General features: G+C 51.8%; 1 protein-coding gene across 1 annotated transcript in view; it reads left to right on the top strand.

The window, feature by feature from the left end:
- Positions 1 to 23,906, top strand: part of arhgef2b (rho/rac guanine nucleotide exchange factor (GEF) 2b) — a 281,563-nt gene that overhangs the window by 134,748 nt on the left and 122,909 nt on the right. The window contains exon 7 of the mRNA XM_072490452.1: positions 22,795 to 22,912. Coding sequence (XP_072346553.1) covers positions 22,795 to 22,912 — 118 coding nt within the window. The remainder of the gene's footprint in view (positions 1 to 22,794; positions 22,913 to 23,906) is intronic.

The raw sequence follows: 23,906 nt of genomic DNA, 5'->3' as shown, positions 1-23,906 counted from the left end.
ATGGGGGACAGTGTAGAGGGAGCTTTACTCTGTATCTAACCCCGTGCTGTACCTGTCCTGGGAGTGTTTGATGGGGACAGCGTAGAGGGAGCTTTACTCTGTATCTAACCCCGTGCTGTACCTGTCCTGGGAGTGTTTGATGGGGACAGTGTAGAGGTAGCTTTGCTCTATATCTAACTCCGAGCTGTATCTGTCCTGGGAGTGTTTGATGGGGACAGTGTAGAGGGAGCTTTACTCTGTATCTAACCCCGTGCTGTACCTGTCCTGGGAGTGTTTGATGGGGACAGCGTAGAGGGAGCTTTACTCTGTATCTAACCCCGTGCTGTACCTGTCCTGGGAGTTGTTGATGGGGACAGTGTGGACGGAGCTTTACTCTGTATCTAACCCCGTGCTGTACCTGTCCTGGGAGTGTTTGATGGGGACAGTGTGGACGGAGCTTTACTCTGTATCTAACCCCGTGCTGTACCTGTCCTGGGAGTGTTTGATGGGGACAGTGTAGAGGGATCTTTACTCTCTATCTAACCCCGTGCTGTACCCGTCCTGGGAGTGTTTGATGGGGACAGTGTGGGATGAGCTTTACTCTGTATCTAACCCCGTGCTGTACCTGTCCTGGGAGTGTTTGATTGGGACAGTGCAGAGGGAGCTTTACTCTGTATCTAACCCCGTGCTGTACCCGTCCTGGGAGTGTTTGATGGGGACAGTGTGGGGTGAGCTTTGCTCTGTATCTAACCCCGTGCTGTACCTGTCCTGAGAGTGTTTGATGGGGACAGTGTAGAGGGAACTTTACTCTGTATTTAACCCCGTGCTGTACCTGCCCTGGGAGTGTTTGTTGGTGACAGTGTAGAGGGAGCTTTACTCTGTATCTAACCCTGTGCTGTACCGGTCCTGGGAGTGTTTGTTGGGGACAGTGTAGAGGGAGCTTTACTCTGTACCTAACCCCGTGCTGTACCTGCCCTGGGAGTGTTTGATGAGGACAGTGTAGAGACGCTTTTCTCTGTATCTAACCCCGTGCTGTACCTGTTCTGGGAGTGTTTGATGGGGACAGTGTGGGGGAGCATTACTCTGGATCGAACCCCGTGCTGTACCTGTCCTGGGAGTGTTTGATGGGGACAGTGTACAGGGAGCTTTACTCTGTATCTAACCCCGTGCTGTACCTGTCCTGGGAGTGTTTGATGGGGACAGTGCAGAGGGAGCTTTACTATGTATGTAACCCCGTGCTGTACCTGTCCTGGGACGGTTTGATGGGGACAGTTTAGAGGGAGCTTTACCCTGTATCTAACCCCGTGCTGTACCTGTCCTGGGCGTGTTTGATGGGGACAGTGTAGAGGGAGCTTTACTCTGTATCTAACCCTGTGCTGTACCTGTCCTGGGAGTGTTTGATGGGGACAGTGTAGAGGGAGCTTTACTCTGTATCTAACCCCGTGCTGTACCTGTCCTGGGAGTGTTTGATGGGGACAGATTCGAGGGAGCTTTACTCTGTATCTAACCCCGTGCTGTACCTATCCTGGGAGTGTTTGTTGGGGACAGTGAAGAGGGAGATTTACTCCATATGTAACCCCGTGCTGTACCTGTCCTGCGAGTGTTTGATGGGAATAGTGTAGAGGGAGCTTTACTCTGTATGTAACCCTGTGCAGAACCTGTCCTTGGAGTGTTTGATGGGGACAGTGTAGAGGAAGCTTTACTCTGTATCTATCCCCGTTCTGTACCTGTCCTGGGAGTGTTTGATGGCGACAGTGTAGAGTGAGATTTACTCTGTATCTAACCCCGTGCTGTACCTGTCCTGAGAGTGTCTGATGGAGACAGTGTGGAGGGAGCTTCACTCTGTATCTAACCCCGTGCTGTACCTGTCCTGGGAGTGTTTGATGGGGACAGTGGAGAGGGAGCTTTACTCTTGATGTAACCCTGTGCTGTACCTGTCCTGGGAGCGTTTGATGGGGACAGTCTAGAGCGAGCTTTACGCTTTATCTAACCCCGTGCTGAACCTGTCCTGGGAGTGTTTGATGGGGACAGTGTAGAGGGAGCTTTACTCTGTATCTAACCCCGTGCTGTACCTGTCCTGGGACTGTTTGATGGGGACAGTGTAGAGGTAGCTTTACTCTGTATCTAACCCCGTGCTGTACCTGTCCTGGGAGTGTTTGTTGGGGACAGTGTAGAGGGAGCTTTACCCTGTATCTATCCCCGTGCTGAACCTGTCCTGGGAGTGTTTGATGGGGACAGTGTAGAGGGAACTTTACTCTGTATCTAACCCCGTGCTGTACCTGTCCTAGGAGTGTTTGTTGGTGACAGTGTAGAGGGAGCTTTACTCTGTATCTAACCCCGTGCTGTACCTGTCCTGGGAGTGTTTGATGAGGACAGTGTAGAGACGCTTTTCTCTGTATCTAACCCCGTGCTGTACCTGTGCTGGGTGTGTTTGATGGGGACAGTGTAGATGGAGCTTTACTCTGTATCTAACCCCGTGCTGTACCTGTCCTGGGAGTGTTTGATGGGGACAGTGTAGAGGGAGTTTTACTATGTATGTAACCCCGTGCTGTACCTGTCCTGGGAGTGTTTGATGGGGACAGTGTAGAGGGAGCTTTACCCTGTATGTAACCCCGTGCTGTACCGGTCCTGGGAGTGTTTGATGGGGACAGTGTAGAGGGAGCTTTACTCTGTATCTAACCCCGTGCTGTACCTGTGCTGGGAGTGTTTGATGGGGACAGTGTAGAGGGAGCTTTACCCTGTATCTAACCCCGTGCTGTAGCTGTCCTTGGAGTGTTTGAAGGGGACAGTGTAGAGGGAGCTTTACTCTGTATCTAACCCCGTGCTGTACCTGTCCTGGGAGTGTTTGATGGGGACAGATTCGAGGGAGCTTTACTCTGTATCTAACCCCGTGCTGAACCTATCCTGGGAGTGTTTGATGGGGACAATGTAGAGGGAGAATTGCTCCATATCTAACCCCGTGCTGTACCTGTCCTAGGAGTGTTTGATGGGGACAGTGTAGAGGGAGCTTTACTCTGTATCTAACCCCGTGCTGAACCTGTCCTTGGAGTGTTTGATGGGGACAGTGTAGAGGAAGCTTTACTCTGTATCTAACCCCGTGCTGTACCATTCCTGGGAGTGTCTGATGGAGACAGTGTGGAGGGAGCTTCACTCTGTATCTAACCCCGTGCTGTACCTGTCCTGGGACTGTTTGATGGGGACAGTATAGAGGTAGCTTTACTCTGTATCTAACCCCGTGCTGTACCTGTCCTGAGAGTGTCTGATGGAGACAGTGTGGAGGGAGCTTCACTCTGTATCTAACCCCGTGCTGTACCTGTCCTGGGAGTGTTTGATGGGGACAGTGGAGAGGGAGCTTTACTCTTTATGTAACCCTGTGCTGTACCTGTCCTGGGAGCGTTTGATGGGGACAGTCTAGAGCGAGCTTTACGCTTTATCTAACCCCGTGCTGAACCTGTCCTGGGAGTGTTTGATGGGGACAGTGTAGAGGGAGCTTTACTCTGTATCTTGCCCCGTGCTGTACCTGTCCTGGGACTGTTTGATGGGGACAGTGTAGAGGTAGCTTTACTCTGTATCTAACCCCGTGCTGTACCTGTCCTGGGAGTGTTTGTTGGGGACAGTGTAGAGGGAGCTTTACTCTGTATCTAACCCCGTGCTGAACCTGTCCTTGGAGTGTTTGATGGGGACAGTGTAGAGGTCGCTTTACTCTGTATCTAACCCCGTGCTGTACCTGTCCTGGGAGTGTTTGATGGGGACAGATTTGCGGGAGCTTTTCTCTGTATCTAACCCCGTGCTGTACCTGTCCTGAGAGTGTCTGATGGAGACAGTGTGGAGGGAGCTTCACTCTGTATCTAACCCCGTGCTGTACCTGTCCTGGGAGTGTTTGATGGGGACAGTGGAGAGGGAGCTTTACTCTTTATCTAACCCTGTGCTGTACCTGTCCTGGGAGCGTTTGATGGGGACAGTCTAGTGCGAGCTTTACGCTTTATCTAACCCTGTGCTGTATCTGTCCTGGGAGTGTTTGATGGAGACAGTGTAGAGGCATCTTTTATCTGTATCTAACCCCGTGCTGTACCTGTCCTGGGAGTGTTTGATGGGGACAGTGTAGAGGGAGCTTTACCCTGTATCTAACCCCGTGATGAACCTGTCCTGGGAGTGTTTGATGGGGACAGTGTAGAGGGAGCTTTACTCTGTATCTAACCCCGTGCTGTACCTGTCCTGGGAGTGTTTGATGGGGACAGATTCGAGGGAGCTTTACTCTGTATCTAACCCCGTGCTGTACCTATCCTGGGAGTGTTTGTTGGGGACAGTGAAGAGGGAGATTTACTCCACATATAACCCCGTGCTGTACCTGTCCTGCGAGTGTTTGATGGGAATAGTGTAGAGGGAGCTTTACTCTGTATGTAACCCTGTGCAGAACCTGTCCTTGGAGTGTTTGATGGGGACAGTGTAGAGGAAGCTTTACTCTGTATCTATCCCCGTTCTGTACCTGTCCTGGGAGTGTTTGATGGCGACAGTGTAGAGTGAGATTTACTCTGTATCTAACCCCGTGCTGTACCTGTCCTGAGAGTGTCTGATGGAGACAGTGTGGAGGGAGCTTCACTCTGTATCTAACCCCGTGCTGTACCTGTCCTGGGAGTGTTTGATGGGGACAGTGGAGAGGGAGCTTTACTCTTTATGTAACCCTGTGCTGTACCTGTCCTGGGAGCGTTTGATGGGGACAGTCTAGAGCGAGCTTTACGCTTTATCTAACCCCGTGCTGAACCTGTCCTGGGAGTGTTTGATGGGGACAGTGTAGAGGGAGCTTTACTCTGTATCTAACCCCGTGCTGTACCTGTCCTGGGACTGTTTGATGGGGACAGTGTAGAGGTAGCTTTACTCTGTATCTAACCCCGTGCTGTACCTGTCCTGGGAGTGTTTGTTGGGGACAGTGTAGAGGGAGCTTTACTCTGTATCTAACCCCGTGCTGTACCTGTCCTGGGACTGTTTGATGGGGACAGTGTAGAGGTCGCTTTACTCTGTATCTAACCCCGTGCTGTCCCTGTCCTGGGAGTGTTTGATGGGGACAGATTTGCGGGAGCTTTTCTCTGTATCTAACCCCGTGCTGTACCTGTCCTGAGAGTGTCTGATGGAGACAGTGTGGAGGGAGCTTCACTCTGTATCTAACCCCGTGCTGTACCTGTCCTGGGAGTGTTTGATGGGGACAGTGGAGAGGGAGCTTTACTCTTTATCTAACCCTGTGCTGTACCTGTCCTGGGAGCGTTTGATGGGGACAGTCTAGTGCGAGCTTTACGCTTTATCTAACCCTGTGCTGTATCTGTCCTGGGAGTGTTTGATGGGGACAGTGTAGAGGCATCTTTAATCTGTATCTAACCCCGTGCTGTACCTGTCCTGGGAGTGTTTGATGGGGACAGTGTAGAGGGAGCTTTACCCTGTATCTATCCCCGTGCTGAACCTGTCCTGGGAGTGTTTGATGGGGACAGTGTAGAGGGAACTTTACTCTGTATCTAACCCCGTGCTGTACCTGTCCTAGGAGTGTTTGTTGGTGACAGTGTAGAGGGAGCTTTACTCTGTATCTAACCCCGTGCTGTACCGGTCCTGGGAGTGTTTGTTGGGGACAGTGTAGAGGGAGCTTTACTCTGTATCTAACCCCGTGCTGTACCTGTCCTGGGAGTGTTTGATGAGGACAGTGTAGAGACGCTTTTCTCTGTATCTAACCCCGTGCTGTACCTGTGCTGGGTGTGTTTGATGGGGACAGTGTAGATGGAGCTTTACTCTGTATCTAACCCCGTGCTGTACCTGTCCTGGGAGTGTTTGATGGGGACAGTGTAGAGGGAGTTTTACTATGTATGTAACCCCGTGCTGTACCTGTCCTGGGAGTGTTTGATGGGGACAGTGTAGAGGGAGCTTTACTCTGTATCTAACCCCGTGCTGTACCTGTCCTGGGAGTGTTTGATGGGGACAGTGTAGAGGGAGCTTTACTCTGTATCTAACCCCGTGCTGTACCTATCCTGGGAGTGTTTGATGGGGACAATGTAGAGGGAGAATTACTCCATATCTAACCCCGTGCTGTCCCTGTCCTGGGAGTGTTTGATGGGGACAGTGTAGAGGAAGCTTTACTCTGTATCTAACCCCGTGCTGTACCTGTCCTGGGAGTGTTTAATGGGGACAGTGTAGAGGGAGCTTTACCCTGTATGTAACCCCGTGCTGTACCGGTCCTGGGAGTGTTTGATGGGGACAGTGTAGAGGGAGCTTTACTCTGTATCTAACCCCGTGCTGTACCTGTGCTGGGAGTGTTTGATGGGGACAGTGTAGAGGGAGCTTTACCCTGTATCTAACCCCGTGCTGTAGCTGTCCTTGGATTGTTTGAAGGGGACAGTGTAGAGGGAGCTTTACTCTGTATCTAACCCCGTGCTGTACCTGTCCTGGGAGTGTTTGATGGGGACAGATTCGAGGGAGCTTTACTCTGTATCTAACCCCGTGCTGTACCTATCCTGGGAGTGTTTGATGGGGACAATGTAGAGGGAGAATTGCTCCATATCTAACCCCGTGCTGTACCTGTCCTAGGAGTGTTTGATGGGGACAGTGTAGAGGGAGCTTTACTCTGTATCTAACCCCGTGCTGAACCTGTCCTTGGAGTGTTTGATGGGGACAGTGTAGAGGAAGCTTTACTCTGTATCTAACCCCGTGCTGTACCATTCCTGGGAGTGTCTGATGGAGACAGTGTGGAGGGAGCTTCACTCTGTATCTAACCCCGTGCTGTACCTGTCCTGGGACTGTTTGATGGGGACAGTGTAGAGGTAGCTTTACTCTGTATCTAACCCCGTGCTGTACCTGTCCTGAGAGTGTCTGATGGAGACAGTGTGGAGGGAGCTTCACTCTGTATCTAACCCCGTGCTGTACCTGTCCTGGGAGTGTTTGATGGGGACAGTGGAGAGGGAGCTTTACTCTTTATGTAACCCTGTGCTGTACCTGTCCTGGGAGCGTTTGATGGGGACAGTCTAGAGCGAGCTTTACGCTTTATCTAACCCCGTGCTGAACCTGTCCTGGGAGTGTTTGATGGGGACAGTGTAGAGGGAGCTTTACTCTGTATCTAACCCCGTGCTGTACCTGTCCTGGGACTGTTTGATGGGGACAGTGTAGAGGTAGCTTTACTCTGTATCTAACCCCGTGCTGTACCTGTCCTGGGAGTGTTTGTTGGGGACAGTGTAGAGGGAGCTTTACTCTGTATCTAACCCCGTGCTGAACCTGTCCTTGGAGTGTTTGATGGGGACAGTGTAGAGGTCGCTTTACTCTGTATCTAACCCCGTGCTGTACCTGTCCTGGGAGTGTTTGATGGGGACAGATTTGCGGGAGCTTTTCTCTGTATCTAACCCCGTGCTGTACCTGTCCTGAGAGTGTCTGATGGAGACAGTGTGGAGGGAGCTTCACTCTGTATCTAACCCCGTGCTGTACCTGTCCTGGGAGTGTTTGATGGGGACAGTGGAGAGGGAGCTTTACTCTTTATCTAACCCTGTGCTGTACCTGTCCTGGGAGCGTTTGATGGGGACAGTCTAGTGCGAGCTTTACGCTTTATCTAACCCTGTGCTGTATCTGTCCTGGGAGTGTTTGATGGAGACAGTGTAGAGGCATCTTTTATCTGTATCTAACCCCGTGCTGTACCTGTCCTGGGAGTGTTTGATGGGGACAGTGTAGAGGGAGCTTTACCCTGTATCTAACCCCGTGATGAACCTGTCCTGGGAGTGTTTGATGGGGACAGTGTAGAGGGAGCTTTACCCTGTATGTAACCCCGTGCTGTACCGGTCCTGGGAGTGTTTGATGGGGACAGTGTAGAGGTAGCTTTACTCTGTATCTAACCCCGTGCTGTACCTGTCCTGGGAGTGTTTGTTGGGGACAGTGAAGAGGGAGATTTACTCCATATATAACCCCGTGCTGTACCTGTCCTGCGAGTGTTTGATGGCGACAGTGTAGAGTGAGATTTACTCTGTATCTAACCCCGTGCTGTACCTGTCCTGAGAGTGTTTGATGGCGACAGTGTAGAGTGAGATTTACTCTGTATCTAACCCCGTGCTGTACCTGTCCTGGGAGTGTTTGATGGGGACAGTGTAGAGGGAGCTTTACTGTGTATCTAACCCTGTGCTGTACCTGTCCTGGGAGCGTTTGATGGGGACAGTCTAGAGGGAGCTTTACGCTTTATCTAACCCTGTGCTGTATCTGTCCTGGGAGTGTTTGATGGGGACAGTGTAGAGGCATCTTTAATCTGTATCTAACCCTGTGCTGTACCTGTCCTGGTAGTGTTTGATGGGGACAGTGTAGAGGGAGCTTTACCCTGTATCTAACCGCGTGCTGAACCTGTCCTTGGAGCGTTTGATGGGGACAGTGTAGAGGGAGCTTTACTCTGTATCTAACCCCGTGCTGTACCTGTCCTGGGAGTGTTTGATGGGGACAGTGTAGAGGGAGCTTTACTCTGTATCTAACCCCGTGCTGTACCTGTCCTGGGAGTGTTTGATGGGGACAGATTTGAGGGAGCTTTACTCTGTATCTAACCCCGTGCTGTACCTATCCTGGGATTGTTTGATGGGGACAATGTAGAGGGAGAATTACTCCATATCTAACCCCGTGGTGTACCTGTCCTAGGAGTGTTTGATGGGGACAGTGTAGAGGGCGCTTAACTCTGTATCTAACCCCGTGCTGTACCTGTCCTGGGACTGTTTGATGGGGACAGTGTAGAGGGAGCTTTACTCTGTATCTAACCCCGTGCTGTACCTGTCCTGGGAGTGTTTGTTGGGGACAGTGAAGAGGGAGATTTACTCCATATATAACCCCGTGCTGTACCTGTCCTGCGAGTGTTTGATGGCGACAGTGTAGAGTGAGATTTACTCTGTATCTAACCCCGTGCTGTACCTGTCCTGAGAGTGTTTGATGGCGACAGTGTAGAGTGAGATTTACTCTGTATCTAACCCCGTGCTGTACCTGTCCTGGGAGTGTTTGATGGGGACAGTGTAGAGGGAGCTTTACTGTGTATCTAACCCTGTGCTGTACCTGTCCTGGGAGCGTTTGATGGGGACAGTCTAGAGGGAGCTTTACGCTTTATCTAACCCTGTGCTGTATCTGTCCTGGGAGTGTTTGATGGGGACAGTGTAGAGGCATCTTTAATCTGTATCTAACCCTGTGCTGTACCTGTCCTGGTAGTGTTTGATGGGGACAGTGTAGAGGGAGCTTTACCCTGTATCTAACCGCGTGCTGAACCTGTCCTTGGAGCGTTTGATGGGGACAGTGTAGAGGGAGCTTTACTCTGTATCTAACCCCGTGCTGTACCTGTCCTGGGAGTGTTTGATGGGGACAGTGTAGAGGGAGCTTTACTCTGTATCTAACCCCGTGCTGTACCTGTCCTGGGAGTGTTTGATGGGGACAGATTTGAGGGAGCTTTACTCTGTATCTAACCCCGTGCTGTACCTATCCTGGGATTGTTTGATGGGGACAATGTAGAGGGAGAATTACTCCATATCTAACCCCGTGGTGTACCTGTCCTAGGAGTGTTTGATGGGGACAGTGTAGAGGGCGCTTAACTCTGTATCTAACCCCGTGCTGTACCTGTCCTGGGACTGTTTGATGGGGACAGTGTAGAGGGAGCTTTACTCTGTATCTAACCCCGTGCTGTACCTGCCTGGGAGTGTTTGTTGGGGACAGTGATGAGGGAGATTTACTCCATATATAACCCCGTGCTGTACCTGTCCTGGGAGTGTTTGATGGGAACAGTGTAGAGGGAACTTTACTCTGTATCTAACCCTGTGCTGAACCTGTCCTTGGAGTGTTTGATGGGGACAGTGTAGAGGAAGCTTTACTCTGTATCTATCCCCGTTCTGTACCTGTCCTGGGAGTGTTTGATGGCGACAGTGTAGAGTGAGATTTACTCTGTATCTAACCCCGTGCTGTACCTGTCCTGGGAGTGTCTGATGGGGACAGTGTGGAGGGAGCTTCACTCTGTATCTAACCCCGTGCTGTACCTGTCCTGGGAGTGTTTGATGGGGACAGTGTAGAGGGAGCTTTACTCTTTATCTAATCCCGTGCTGTACCTGTCCTCGGAGCGTTTGATGGGGACAGTGCAGAGGGAGCTTTACTCTTTATCTAACCCTGTGCTGTACCTGTCCTGGGAGCGTTTGATGGGGACAGTCTAGAGGGAGCTTTACGCTTTATCTAACCCTGTGCTGTATCTGTCCTGGGAGTGTTTGATGGGGACAGTGTAGAGGCATCTTTAATCTGTATCTAACCCTGTGCTGTACCTGTCCTGGTAGTGTTTGATGGGGACAGTGTAGAGGGAGCTTTACCCTGTATCTAACCGCGTGCTGAACCTGTCCTTGGAGCGTTTGATGGGGACAGTGTAGAGGGAGCTTTACTCTGTATCTAACCCCGTGCTGTACCTGTCCTGGGAGTGTTTGATGGGGACAGTGTAGAGGGAGCTTTACTCTGTATCTAACCCCGTGCTGTACCTGTCCTGGGAGTGTTTGATGGGGACAGATTTGAGGGAGCTTTACTCTGTATCTAACCCCGTGCTGTACCTATCCTGGGATTGTTTGATGGGGACAATGTAGAGGGAGAATTACTCCATATCTAACCCCGTGGTGTACCTGTCCTAGGAGTGTTTGATGGGGACAGTGTAGAGGGAGCTTAACTCTGTATCTAACCCCGTGCTGTACCTGTCCTGGGACTGTTTGATGGGGACAGTGTAGAGGGAGCTTTACTCTGTATCTAACCCCGTGCTGTACCTGCCTGGGAGTGTTTGTTGGGGACAGTGATGAGGGAGATTTACTCCATATATAACCCCGTGCTGTACCTGTCCTGGGAGTGTTTGATGGGAACAGTGTAGAGGGAACTTTACTCTGTATCTAACCCTGTGCTGAACCTGTCCTTGGAGTGTTTGATGGGGACAGTGTAGAGGAAGCTTTACTCTGTATCTATCCCCGTTCTGTACCTGTCCTGGGAGTGTTTGATGGCGACAGTGTAGAGTGAGATTTACTCTGTATCTAACCCCGTGCTGTACCTGTCCTGGGAGTGTCTGATGGGGACAGTGTGGAGGGAGCTTCACTCTGTATCTAACCCCGTGCTGTACCTGTCCTGGGAGTGTTTGATGGGGACAGTGTAGAGGGAGCTTTACTCTTTATCTAATCCCGTGCTGTACCTGTCCTCGGAGCGTTTGATGGCGACAGTGTAGAGGCATCTTTAATCTGTATCTAACCCTGTGCTGTACCTGTCCTGGGAGTGTTTGATGGGGACAGTGTAGAGGGAGCTTTACTCTGTATCTAACCCCGTGATGTACCTGCCCTGGGAGTGTTTGATGGGGACAGTGTAGAGGGAGCTTTACTCTGTATCTAACCCCGTGCTGTACCTGTCCTGGGAGTGTTTGATGGGGACAGTGTAGAGGGAGCTTTACTCTGTATCTAACCCCGTGCTGTGCCTGTCCTGGGAATGTTTGATGGGGACAGTGTAGATGGAGCTTTACTCTGTATCTAACCACGTGCTGTACCTGTCCTGGGAGTGTTTGATGGGGACAGATTCGAGGGAGCTTTACTCTGTATCTAACCCCGTGCTGTACCTATCCTGGGAGTGTTTGATTGGGACAATGTAGAGGGAGAATTGCTCCATATCTAACCCCGTGCTGTACCTGTCCTTGGAGTGTTTGATGGGGACAGTGTAGAGGAAGCTTTACTCTGTATCTATCCCCATTCTGTACCTGTCCTGGGAGTGTTTGATGGCGACAGTGTAGAGTGAGATTTACTCTGTATCTAACCCCGTGCTGTACCTGTCCTGGGAGTGTTTGATGGGGACAGTGTAGAGGGAGCTTTACTCTGTATCTAACCCCGTGCTGAACCTGTCCTTGGAGTGTTTGATGGGGACAGTGTAGAGGAAGCTTTACTCTGTATCTATCCCCATTCTGTACCTGTCCTGGGAGTGTTTGATGGCGACAGTGTAGAGTGAGATTTACTCTGTATCTAACCCCGTGCTGTACCTGTCCTGGGAGTGTCTGATGGAGACAGTGTGGAGGGAACTTCACTCTGTATCTAACCATGTGCTGTACCTGTCCTGGGAGTGTTTGATGGGGACAGTGTAGAGGGAGCTTTACTCTGTATCTAAGCCTGTGCTGTACCTGTCCTGGGAATGTTTGATGGGGACAGTGTCGAGGGAGCTTTACTCTGTATCTAACCGCGTGCTGTACCTGTCCTGGGAGTGTTTGATGGGGTCAGTGTAGAGGGAGCTTTACTCTGTATCTAACCCCGTGCTGTACCTGTCCTGGGACCGTTTGATGAGGACAGTGTTGAGGCAGCTTTATCTGTATCTAACCCCGTGCTGTACCTGTCCTGTGAGTGTTTGATGGGGACAGTATAGAGGGAGCTTTACTCTGTATCTAACCCCGTGCTGTACCTGTCCTGGGAGTGTTTGATGGGGACAGTGTAGAGGGAGCTTTACTCTGTATCTAACCCCGTGCTGTACCTGTCCTGGGAGTGTTTGATGGGGACAGTCTAGAGGGAGCTTTACTCTGTATCTAACCCCGTGCTGTACCTGTCCTGGGAGTGTTTGATGGGGACAGTGTCGAGGGAGCTTTACTCTGTAACTAACCCCGTGCTGTACCTGTCCTGGGAGTGTTTGATGGGGACAGTGTAGATGGAGCTTTACTCTGTATCTAACCCCGTGCTGTACCTGTGCTGGGAGTGTTTGATGGGGACAGTGTAGATGGAGCTTTACTCTGTATCTAACCCCGTGCTGTCCCTGTCCTGGGAGTGTTTGATGGGGACAGTGTAGAGGGAGCTTTACTATGTATGTAACCCCGTGCTGTACCTGTCCTGGGAGTGTTTGATGGGGACAGTGTAGAGGGAGCTTTACCCTGTATCTAACCCCGTGCTGTACCTGGCCTGGTAGTGTTTGATGGGGACAGTGTAGAGGGAGCTTTACTCTGTATCTAACCCCGTGCTGTACCTGTCCTGGTAGTGTTTGATGGGGACAGTGTAGAGGGAGCTTTACTCTGTATCTAACCCCGAGCTGTACCTATCCTGGGAGTGTTTGATGGGGACAATGTAGAGGGAGAATTGCTCCATATCTAACCCCGTGCTGTACCTGTCCTAGGAGTGTTTGATGGGGACAGTGTAGAGGGAGCTTTACTCTGTATCTAACCCCGTGCTGAACCTGTCCTTGGAGTGTTTGATGGGGACAGTGTAGAGGAAGCTTTACTCTGTATCTATCCCCATTCTGTACCTGTCCTGGGAGTGTTTGATGGCGACAGTGTAGAGTGAGATTTACTCTGTATCTAACCCCGTGCTGTACCTGTCCTGGGAGTGTCTGATGGAGACAGTGTGGAGGGAGCTTCACTCTGTATCTAACCCCGTGCTGTACCTGTCCTGGGAGTGTTTGATGGGGACAGTGTAGAGGGAGCTTTACTCTTTATCTAACCCCGTGCTGTACCTGTCCTCGGAGCGTTTGATGGGGACAGTGGAGAGGGAGCTTTACTCTTTATCTAACCCTGTGCTGTACCTGTCCTGGGAGCGTGTGATGGGGACAGTCTAGATGGAGCTTTACGCTTTATCTAACCCTGTGCTGTATCTGTCCTGGGAGTATTTGATGGGGACAGTGTAGAGGGAGCTTTACCCTGTATCTAACCCCGTGCTGTACCTGTCCTGGGAGTGTTTGATGGGGACAGTGTAGAGGGAGCTTTACACTGTATCTAACCCCGTGCTGATCCTGTCCTGGGAGTGTTTGATGGGGACAGTGTAGAGGGAGCTTTACTCTGTATCTAACCCCGTGCTGTACCTGTCCTGGGAGTGTTTGATGGGGAAAGATTCGAGGGAGCTTTACTCTCTATCTAACCCCGTGCTGTACCTATCCTGGGAGTGTGTGATGGGGACAATGTAGAGGGAGAATTACTCCATATCTAACCCCGTGCTGTACCTGTCCTAGGAGTGTTTGATGGGGACAGTGTAGAGGGAGCTTTACTCTGTATCTAACCCTGTGCTGTACCTGTCCTGGGACTGTTTGATGGGGACAGTGTCGAGGTAGCTTTACTCTGCATCTAACCCCGTGCTGTACCTGTCCTGGGAGTGTTGGTTGGGGACAGTGAAGAGGGAGATTTACTCCATATATAACCCCGTGCTGTACCTGTCCTGGGAGTGTTTGATGGGAACAGTGTAGAGGGAGCTTTACTCTGTATCTAACCCCGTGCTGAACCTGTCCTTGGAGTGTTTGATGGGGACAGTGTAGAGGAAGCTTTACTCTGTATCTATCCCCGTTCTGTACCTGTCCTGGGAGTGTTTAATGGCGACAGTGAAGAGTGAGATTTACTCTGTATCTAACCCTGTGCTGTACCTGTCCTGGGAGTGTCTGATGGGGACAGTGTGGAGGGAGCTTCACTCTGTATCTAACCCCGTTCTGTACCTGTCCTGGGAGTCTTTGATGGGGACAGTGTAGAGGGAGCTTTACGCTTTATCTAAACCTGTTCTGTATCTGTCCTGGGAGTGTTTGATGGGGACAGTGTAGAGGGAGCTTTACTCAGTATCTAACCCCGTGCTGTACCTGTCCTGGGAGTGTTTGATGGGGGACAGTGTAGAGGGAGCTTTACTCTGTATCTAACCCCGTGCTGTACCTGTCCTTGGGGTGTTTGATGGGGACAGTGTACAGGGAGCTTTACTCTGTATCTAACCCCGTGCTGAACCTGTCCTGGGACTGTTTCATGGGGACAGTGTGGAGGGAGCTTTACTCTGTATCTAAGCCTGTGCTGTACCTGTCCTGGGAATGTTTGATGGGGACAGTGTCGAGGGAGCTTTACTCTGTATCTAACCGCGTGCTGTACCTGTCCTGGGAGTGTTTGATGGGGTCAGTGTAGAGGCAGCTTTACTCTGTCGCTAACCCCGTGCTGTACCTGTCCTGGGCGTGTTTGATGGGAACAGTGTAGAGGGAGCTTTACTCTGTATCTAACCCCGTGCTGTCCCTGTCCTGGGAGTGTTTGATGGGGACAGTGTCGAGGGAGCTTTACTCTGTATGTAACCCCGTGCTGTACCTGTCCTGGGAATGTTTGATGGGGACAGTGTAGAGGGAGCTTTATTCTGTATCTAACCCCGTGCTGTACCTGTCCTGGGAGTGTTTGATGGGGGACAATGTAGAGGGAGATTTACTCTGTATCTAACCCCGTGCTGTACCTGTCCTGGGAGTGTTTGATGGGGACAGTGTAGAGGGAGCTTTACTCTGTATCTAACCCCGTGCTGTACCTGTCCTGGGAGTGTTTGTTCGGGACAGTGTAGAGGGAGATTTACTCTGTATCTAACCCCGTGCTGTACCTGTCCTGGGATTGTTTGATGGAGACAGTGTAGAGGGAGCTTTACTCTGTATCTAACCCCGTGCTGTACCTGTCCTGGGAGTGTTTGATGGTGACAGTGCAGAGAGAGCTTTACTCTGTATCTAACCCCGTGCTGTATCTGTCCTTTGGAGTGTTTGCTGGGGACAGTGTAGAGGGAGCTTTACTCTGTATCTAACCCCGTGCTGTACCTGTCCTGGGAGTGTTTGATGGGGTCAGTGTGGCGGGAGCTTTACTCTGTATCTAACCCCGTGCTGTACCTGTCCTAGGAGTGTTTGATGGGGACAGTGCAGATAGAGCTTTACTCTGTATCTAACCCCGTGCTGAACCTGTCCTTGGAGTGTTTGATGGGGACAGTGTAGAGGGAGCTTTACTCTGTATCTATCCCCGTTCTGTACCTGTCCTGGGAGTGTTTGATGGCGACAGTGTAGAGTGAGATTTACTCTGTATCTAACCCCGTGCTGTACCTGTCCTGGGAGTGTCTGATGGGGACAGTGTGGAGGGAGCTTCACTCTGTATCTAACCCCGTGCTGTACCTGTCCTGGGAGTGTTTGATGGGGACAGTGTAGAGGGAGCTTTACTCTTTATCTAACCCCGTGCCGTACCTGTCCTCGGAGCGTTTGATGGGGACAGTGGAGAGGGAGCTTTACGCTTTATCTAACCCTGTGCTGTATCTGTCCTGGGAGTGTTTGATGGGGATAGTGTAGAGGGAGCTTTACTGTGTATCTAATCCTGTGCTGTACCTGTCCTGGGAGTGTTTGATGGGGACAGTGTAGAGGGAGCTTTACTCTGTAACTAACCCCGTGCTGTACCTGTCCTGGGAATGTTTAATGGGGACAGTGTGGAGGGAGCTTTACTCTGTATCTAACCATGCGCTGTACCTGTCCTGGGAGTGTTTGATGGGGACAGTGTAGAGGGAGCTTTACTCTGTATCTAACCCCGTGCTGTACCTGTCCTGGGAGTGTTTGATGGGAACAGTGTAGAGGGAGCTTTACTCTGTATCTAACCCCGTGCTGTACCTGTCCTGGGATGTTTGTTGGGGACAGTGTAGAGGGAGATTTACTCTGTATCTAACCCCGTGCTGTACCTGTCCTGGGAGTGTTTGATGGGGACAGTGCAGAGGGAGCTTTACTCTGTATCTAACCCTGTGCTGTATCTGTCCTGGGAGTGTTTGATGGGGACAGTCTAGAGGGAGCTTTACTCTGTGTCTAACCCCGTGCTGTATCTGTCCTGTGAGTGTTTGATGGCGACAGTGTAGAGTGAGATTTACTCTGTATCTAACCCCGGGCTGTACCTGTCCTGGGAGTGTTTAATGGGGACAGTGTGGAGGGAGATTTCCTCTGTATCTAACCCCGTGCTGTACCTGTCCTCGGAGCGTTTGATGGGGACAGTGGAGAGGGAGCTTTACTCTTTATCTAACCCTGTGCTGGACCTGTCCTGGGGGCGTTTGATGGGGACAGTCTAGAGGGAGCTTTGCGCTTTATCTAACCCTGTGCTGTATCTGTCCTGGGAGTGTTTGATGGGGACAGTGTAGAGGCATCTTTAATCTGTATCTAACCCTGTAATGTACCTGTCCTGGGACCGTTTGATGAGGACAGTGTTGAGGCAGCTTTATCTGTATCTAACCCCGTGCTGTCCCTGTCCTGGGAGTGTTTGTTGGGGACAGTGTAGAGGGAGCTTTACTCTGTATGTAACCCCGTGCTGTACCTGTCCTGGGAATGTTTGATGGGGACAGTGTAGAGGGAGCTTTACTCTGTATCTAACCCCGTGCTGTACCTGTCCTGGGATGTTTGTTGGGGACAGTGTAGAGGGAGATTTACTCTGTATCTAACCCCGTGCTGTACCTGTCCTGGGAGTGTTTGATGGGGACAGTGCAGAGGGAGCTTTACTCTGTATCTAACCCTGTGCTGTATCTGTCCTTGGAGTGTTTGATGGGGACAGTCTAGAGGGAGCTTTACTCTGTGTCTAACCCCGTGCTGTATCTGTCCTGTGAGTGTTTGATGGCGACAGTGTAGAGTGAGATTTACTCTGTATCTAACCCCGTGCTGTACCTGTCCTGGGAGTGTTTAATGGGGACAGTGTGGAGGGAGATTTCCTCTGTATCTAACCCCGTGCTGTACCTGTCCTCGGAGCGTTTGATGGGGACAGTGGAGAGGGAGCTTTACTCTTTATCTAACCCTGTGCTGGACCTGTCCTGGGGGCGTTTGATGGGGACAGTCTAGAGGGAGCTTTGCGCTTTATCTAACCCTGTGCTGTATCTGTCCTGGGAGTGTTTGATGGGGACAGTGTAGAGGCATCTTTAATCTGTATCTAACCCCGTGCTGTACCTGTCCTGGGACCGTTTGATGAGGACAGTGTTGAGGCAGCTTTATCTGTATCTAACCCCGTGCTGTCCCTGTCCTGGGAGTGTTTGATGGGGACAGTGTAGAGGGAGCTTTACTCTGTATGTAACCCCGTGCTGTACCTGTCCTGGGAATGTTTGATGGGGACAGTGTAGAGGGAGCTTTACTCTGTATCTAACCCCGTGCTGTACCTGTCCTGGGAGTGTTTGATGGGGGACAATGTAGAGGGAGATTTACTCTGTATCTAACCCCGTGCTGTACCTGTCCTGGGAGTGTTGGATGGGGACAGTGTAGAGGGAGCTTTACTCTGTATCTAACCCCGTGCTGTACCTGTCCTGGGAGTGTTTGTTCGGGACAGTGTAGAGGGAGATTTACTCTGTATCTAACCCCGTGCTGTACCTGTCCTGGGATTGTTTGATGGAGACAGTGTAGAGGGAGCTTTACTCTGTATCTAACCCCGTGCTGTACCTGTCCTGGGAGTGTTTGATGGTGACAGTGTGGTGCAAGCTTTACTCTGTATCTAACCCCGTGCTGTACCTGTCCTGGGAGTGTTTGATGGGGACAGTGCAGAGAGAGCTTTACTCTGTATCTAACCCCGTGCTGTATCTGTCCTTTGGAGTGTTTGCTGGGGACAGTGTAGAGGGAGCTTTACTCTGTATCTAACCCCGTGCTGTACCTGTCCTGGGAGTGTTTGATGGGGTCAGTGTGGCGGGAGCTTTACTCTGTATCTAACCCCGTGCTGTACCTGTCCTAGGAGTGTTTGATGGGGACAGTGCAGATAGAGCTTTACTCTGTATCTAACCCCGTGCTGAACCTGTCCTTGGAGTGTTTGATGGGGACAGTGTAGAGGGAGCTTTACTCTGTATCTATCCCCGTTCTGTACCTGTCCTGGGAGTGTTTGATGGCGACAGTGTAGAGTGAGATTTACTCTGTATCTAACCCCGTGCTGTACCTGTCCTGGGAGTGTTTGATGGGGACAGTGTAGAGGGAGCTTTACTCTTTATCTAACCCCGTGCTGTACCTGTCCTGGGAGCGTTTGATGGGGACAGTCTAGAGGGAGCTTTACGCTTTATCTAACCCTGTGCTGTATCTGTCCTGGGAGTGTTTGATGGGGACAGTGTAGAGGGAGCTTTACTGTGTATCTAACCCTGTGCTGTACCTGTCCTGGGAGTGTTTGATGGGGACAGTGTAGAGGGAGCTTTACTCTGTAACTAACCCCGTGCTGTACCTGTCCTGGGAATGTTTAATGGGGACAGTGTGGAGGGAGCTTTACTCTGTATCTAACCATGTGCTGTACCTGTCCTGGGAGTGTTTGATGGGGACAGTGTAGAGGGAGCTTTACTCTGTATCTAACCCCGTGCTGTACCTGTCCTGGGAGTGTTTGATGGGAACAGTGTAGAGGGAGCTTTACTCTGTATCTAACCCCGTGCTGTACCTGTCCTGGGATGTTTGTTGGGGACAGTGTAGAGGGAGATTTACTCTGTATCTAACCCCGTGCTGTACCTGTCCTGGGAGTGTTTGCTGGGGACAGTGCAGAGGGAGCTTTACTCTGTATCTAACCCTGTGCTGTATCTGTCCTGGGAGTGTTTGATGGGGACAGTCTAGAGGGAGCTTTACTCTGTGTCTAACCCCGTGCTGTATCTGTCCTGTGAGTGTTTGATGGCGACAGTGTAGAGTGAGATTTACTCTGTATCTAACCCCGTGCTGTACCTGTCCTGGGAGTGTTTAATGGGGACAGTGTTGAGGGAGATTTCCTCTGTATCTAACCCCGTGCTGTACCTGTCCTCGGAGCGTTTGATGGGGACAGTGGAGAGGGAGCTTTACTCTTTATCTAACCCTGTGCTGGACCTGTCCTGGGGGCGTTTGATGGGGACAGTCTAGAGGGAGCTTTGCTCTTTATCTAACCCTGTGCTGTATCTGTCCTGGGAGTGTTTGATGGGGACAGTGTAGAGGCATCTTTAATCTGTATCTAACCCTGTAATGTACCTGTCCTGGGACCGTTTGATGAGGACAGTGTTGAGGCAGCTTTATCTGTATCTAACCCCGTGCTGTCCCTGTCCTGGGAGTGTTTGATGGGGACAGTGTAGAGGGAGCTTTACTCTGTATGTAACCCCGTGCTGTACCTGTCCTGGGAATGTTTGATGGGGACAGTGTAGAGGGAGCTTTACTCTGTATCTAACCCCGTGCTGTACCTGTCCTGGGAGTGTTTGATGGGGGACAATGTAGAGGGAGATTTACTCTGTATCTAACCCCGTGCTGTACCTGTCCTGGGAGTGTTTGATGGGGACAGTGTAGAGGGAGCTTTACTCTGTATCTAACCCCGTGCTGTACCTGTCCTGGGAGTGTTTGTTCGGGACAGTGTAGAGGGAGATTTACTCTGTATCTAACCCCGTGCTGTACCTGTCCTGGGATTGTTTGATGGAGACAGTGTAGAGGGAGCTTTACTCTGTATCTAACCCCGTGCTGTACCTGTCCTGGGAGTGTTTGATGGTGACAGTGTGGTGCAAGCTTTACTCTGTATCTAACCCCGTGCTGTACCTGTCCTGGGAGTGTTTGATGGGGACAGTGCAGAGAGAGCTTTACTCTGTATCTAACCCCGTGCTGTATCTGTCCTTTGGAGTGTTTGCTGGGGACAGTGTAGAGGGAGCTTTACTCTGTATCTAACCCCGTGCTGTACCTGTCCTGGGAGTGTTTGATGGGGTCAGTGTGGCGGGAGCTTTACTCTGTATCTAACCCCGTGCTGTACCTGTCCTAGGAGTGTTTGATGGGGACAGTGCAGATAGAGCTTTACTCTGTATCTAACCCCGTGCTGAACCTGTCCTTGGAGTGTTTGATGGGGACAGTGTAGAGGGAGCTTTACTCTGTATCTATCCCCGTTCTGTACCTGTCCTGGGAGTGTTTGATGGCGACAGTGTAGAGTGAGATTTACTCTGTATCTAACCCCGTGCTGTACCTGTCCTGGGAGTGTCTGATGGGGACAGTGTGGAGGGAGCTTCACTCTGTATCTAACCCCGTGCTGTACCTGTCCTGGGAGTGTTTGATGGGGACAGTGTAGAGGGAGCTTTACTCTGTATCAAACCCCGTGCTGTACCTGTCCTGGGAGTGTTTGATGGGGACAGTGTAGAGGGAGCTTTACTCTTTATCTAACCCCGTGCTGTACCTGTCCTCGGAGCGTTTGATGGGGACAGTGGAGAGGGAGCTTTACGCTTTGTCTAACCCTGTGCTGTATCTGTCCTGGGAGTGTTTGATGGGGACAGTGTAGAGGGAGCTTTACTGTGTATCTAACCCTGTGCTGTACCTGTCCTGGGAGTGTTTGATGGGGACAGTGTAGAGGGAGCTTTACTCTGTAACTAACCCCGTGCTGTACCTGTCCTGGGAATGTTTAATGGGGACAGTGTGGAGGGAGCTTTACTCTGTATCTAACCATGTGCTGTACCTGTCCTGGGAGTGTTTGATGGGGACAGTGTAGAGGGAGCTTTACTCTGTATCTAACCCTGTGCTGTACCTGTCCTGGGAGTGTTTGATGGGGACAGTGTAGAGGGATTTTACTCTGTGTCTAACCCTGTGCTGTACCTGTCCTGGGAGTGTTTGATGGGGACAGGGTAGAGGGAGCTTTAATCTGTGTCTAACCCCGTGCTGTTCCTGTCCTGGGAGTGTTTGATGGGGACAGTGTAGAGGGAGCTTTACTCTGTATCTAACCCCGTGCTGTACCTGTCCTGGGAGTGTTTGATGTGGACAGTGTAGAGGGAGCTTTACTCTGTGTCTAACCCCGTGCTGTACCTGTCCTGGGCGTGCTTGATGGGGGCAGTGTAGAGGGAGCTTTACTCTGTATCTAACCCCGTGCTGTATCTGTCCTGGGACTGTTTGATGTGGACAGTGTCGAGGGAGCTTTACTCTGTATCTAACCCCGTGCTGTACCTGTCCTGGGAGTGTTTGATGGGGACAGTGTCGAGGGAGCTTTACTCTGTATCTAACCCCGTGCTGTACCTGACCTGGGAGTGTTTGATGAGGACAGTGTAGAGGGAGCTTTACTCTGTATCTAACCCGGTGCTGTACCTGTCCTGGGAGTGTTTGATGGGGACAGGGTAGAGGGAGCTTTACTCTGTATCTAACCCTGTGCTGTACATGTCCTGGGAGTGTTTGATGGGAACAGTGTCGAGGGAGCTTTACTCTGTATCTAACCCTGTGCTGTACCTGTCCTGGGAGTTTTTGATTGGGACAGTGTAGAGGGAGCTTTACTCTGTATCTAACCACGTGCTGTAACTGTCCTGGGAGTGTTTGATGGGGACAGTGTAGAGGGAGCTTTACTCTGTATCTAACCCCGTACTGTATCTGTCCTGGGAGTGTTTGATGAGGACAGTGTCGAGGGAGCTTTACTCTGTATCTAACCACGTGCTGTAACTGTCCTGGGAGTGTTTGATGGGGACAGTGTAGAGGGAGCTTTACTCTGTATCTAACCCCGTACTGTACCTGTCCTGGGAGTGTTTGATGAGGACAGTGTCGAGGGAGCTTTACTCTGTATCTAACCACGTGCTGTAACTGTCCTGGGAGTGTTTGATGGGGACAGTGTAGAGGGAGCTTTACTCTGTATCTAACCCCGTGCTGTACCGGTCCTGGGAGAGTTTGATGGGGACAGTGTCGAGGGAGCTTTACTCTGTATCTAACCCCGTGCTGTACCTGTCCTGGGAGTGTTTGATGGGGACAGGGTAGAGGGAGCTTTACTCTGTATCTAACCCCGTGCTGTACCTGTCCTGGGAGTGTTTGATGGGGACAGTGTAGAGGGAGCTTTACTCTGTACCTAACCCCGTGCTGTCCCCGTCCTGGGAGTGTTTGATGGGGACAGTGTAGAGTGAGCTTTACTCTGTATCTAACCCCGTGCTGTACCTGTCCTGGGAGTGTTTGATGGGGACAGTGTAGAGGGAGCTTTACTCTGTATCTAACCCCGTGCTGTGCCTGTCCTGGGAGTGTTTGATGGGGGACAGTGTAGAGGGAGCTTTACTCTGTATCTAACCCCGTGCTGTACCTGTCCTGGGAGTGTTTGATGGGGACAGGGTAGAGGGAGCTTTACTCTGTATCTAACCCCGTGCTGTACCCGTCCTGGATTGTGGATCCTAATCATTTTTTCTGTACCTGTGACAGAGAGTGACTCGAAGTTCTGTTCTGAGGAGACATGGAATCCAGGAATGCATCCTCCTGGTTACCCAGCGAATCACTAAGTATCCCGTGCTCCTTGACCGAATATTGCACAATACAAAAGGTAGGAATCGTTCCGGGGCTGGAGCAGGAATTCTGACCGTTCAGCCATGGGCAGGTTGAGAACAGGCATGGGGTCAGCGGTCAGAACAGGGTCACCTCGGGTCAGGGGTCAGAATCCGGGTTCAGAGTCCGAGCAGGCATGGAATCAGGGACCAAGGCCCGGTGTCATAGTTCAGGGCCCTGGGCCAAGGTTGAAGGAGGCCCGATATCACAGTACCAGGGGTCAGTGTCTGTGCAGGCCCAAGGTCAGGGCCTGGGGTCAGGGTCTGAGCTTGCCAGGGGTCAGAGCCTGGGGTCAGGGTCTGAGCAGGCCAGGGGTCATGGCCTGGGGTCAGGGCCTGGGGTCAGGGTCTGAGCTTGTCAGGGGTCAGAGCCAGGGGTCTGAGTCAGGGCCTGGGGTCAGGGTCTGAGCTTGCCAGGGATCAGGGCCTGGGGTCTGAGTCAGGGCCTGGGGTCAGGGTGTGAGCTTGCTGGGGGCCAGTGTCTGAGCTTGCCAGGGGTCAGGGCCAGGGGTCAGGGTCTGAGCCTACCAGGGGTCAGGGCCAGGGGTCTGAGTCAGGGCCTGGGGTCAGGATCTGAGCCTACCAGGGGTCAGGGCCAGGGGTCTGGGTCTGAGCTTGCCAGTGGTCGGGGCTGGGGTCAGGGTCTGAGCTTGCCAGGGGTCAGGGACTGGGGTCAGGGTCTGAGCTTGCCAGGGGTCAGAGCCAGGGGTCTGAGTCAGGGCCTGGGGTCAGGGTCTGAGCTTGCCAGGGGTCAGGGCCAGGGGTCTAAGTCAGGGCCAGGGGTCTGGGTCTGAGCTTGCCAGGGGTCAGGGCCTGGTGCCAGGGTCTGAGCTTGCCAGGGGTCAGGGCCTGGGGTCAAGGTCTGAGCTTGCCAGGGGGCCAGGGTCTGAGCTTGCCAGGGGTCAGGGCCAGGGGTCTGAGTCAGGGCCTGGGGTCAGGGTCTGAGCTTGCCAGGGGTCAGGGCCTGGGGTCAAGGTCTGAGCTTGCCAGGGG

This window comes from Scyliorhinus torazame, chromosome 26 (genome assembly GCF_047496885.1).
Source record: "Scyliorhinus torazame isolate Kashiwa2021f chromosome 26, sScyTor2.1, whole genome shotgun sequence".
NCBI lineage: Eukaryota > Metazoa > Chordata > Chondrichthyes > Carcharhiniformes > Scyliorhinidae > Scyliorhinus > Scyliorhinus torazame.
This window is presented reverse-complemented; position numbering and strand designations above follow the sequence as displayed.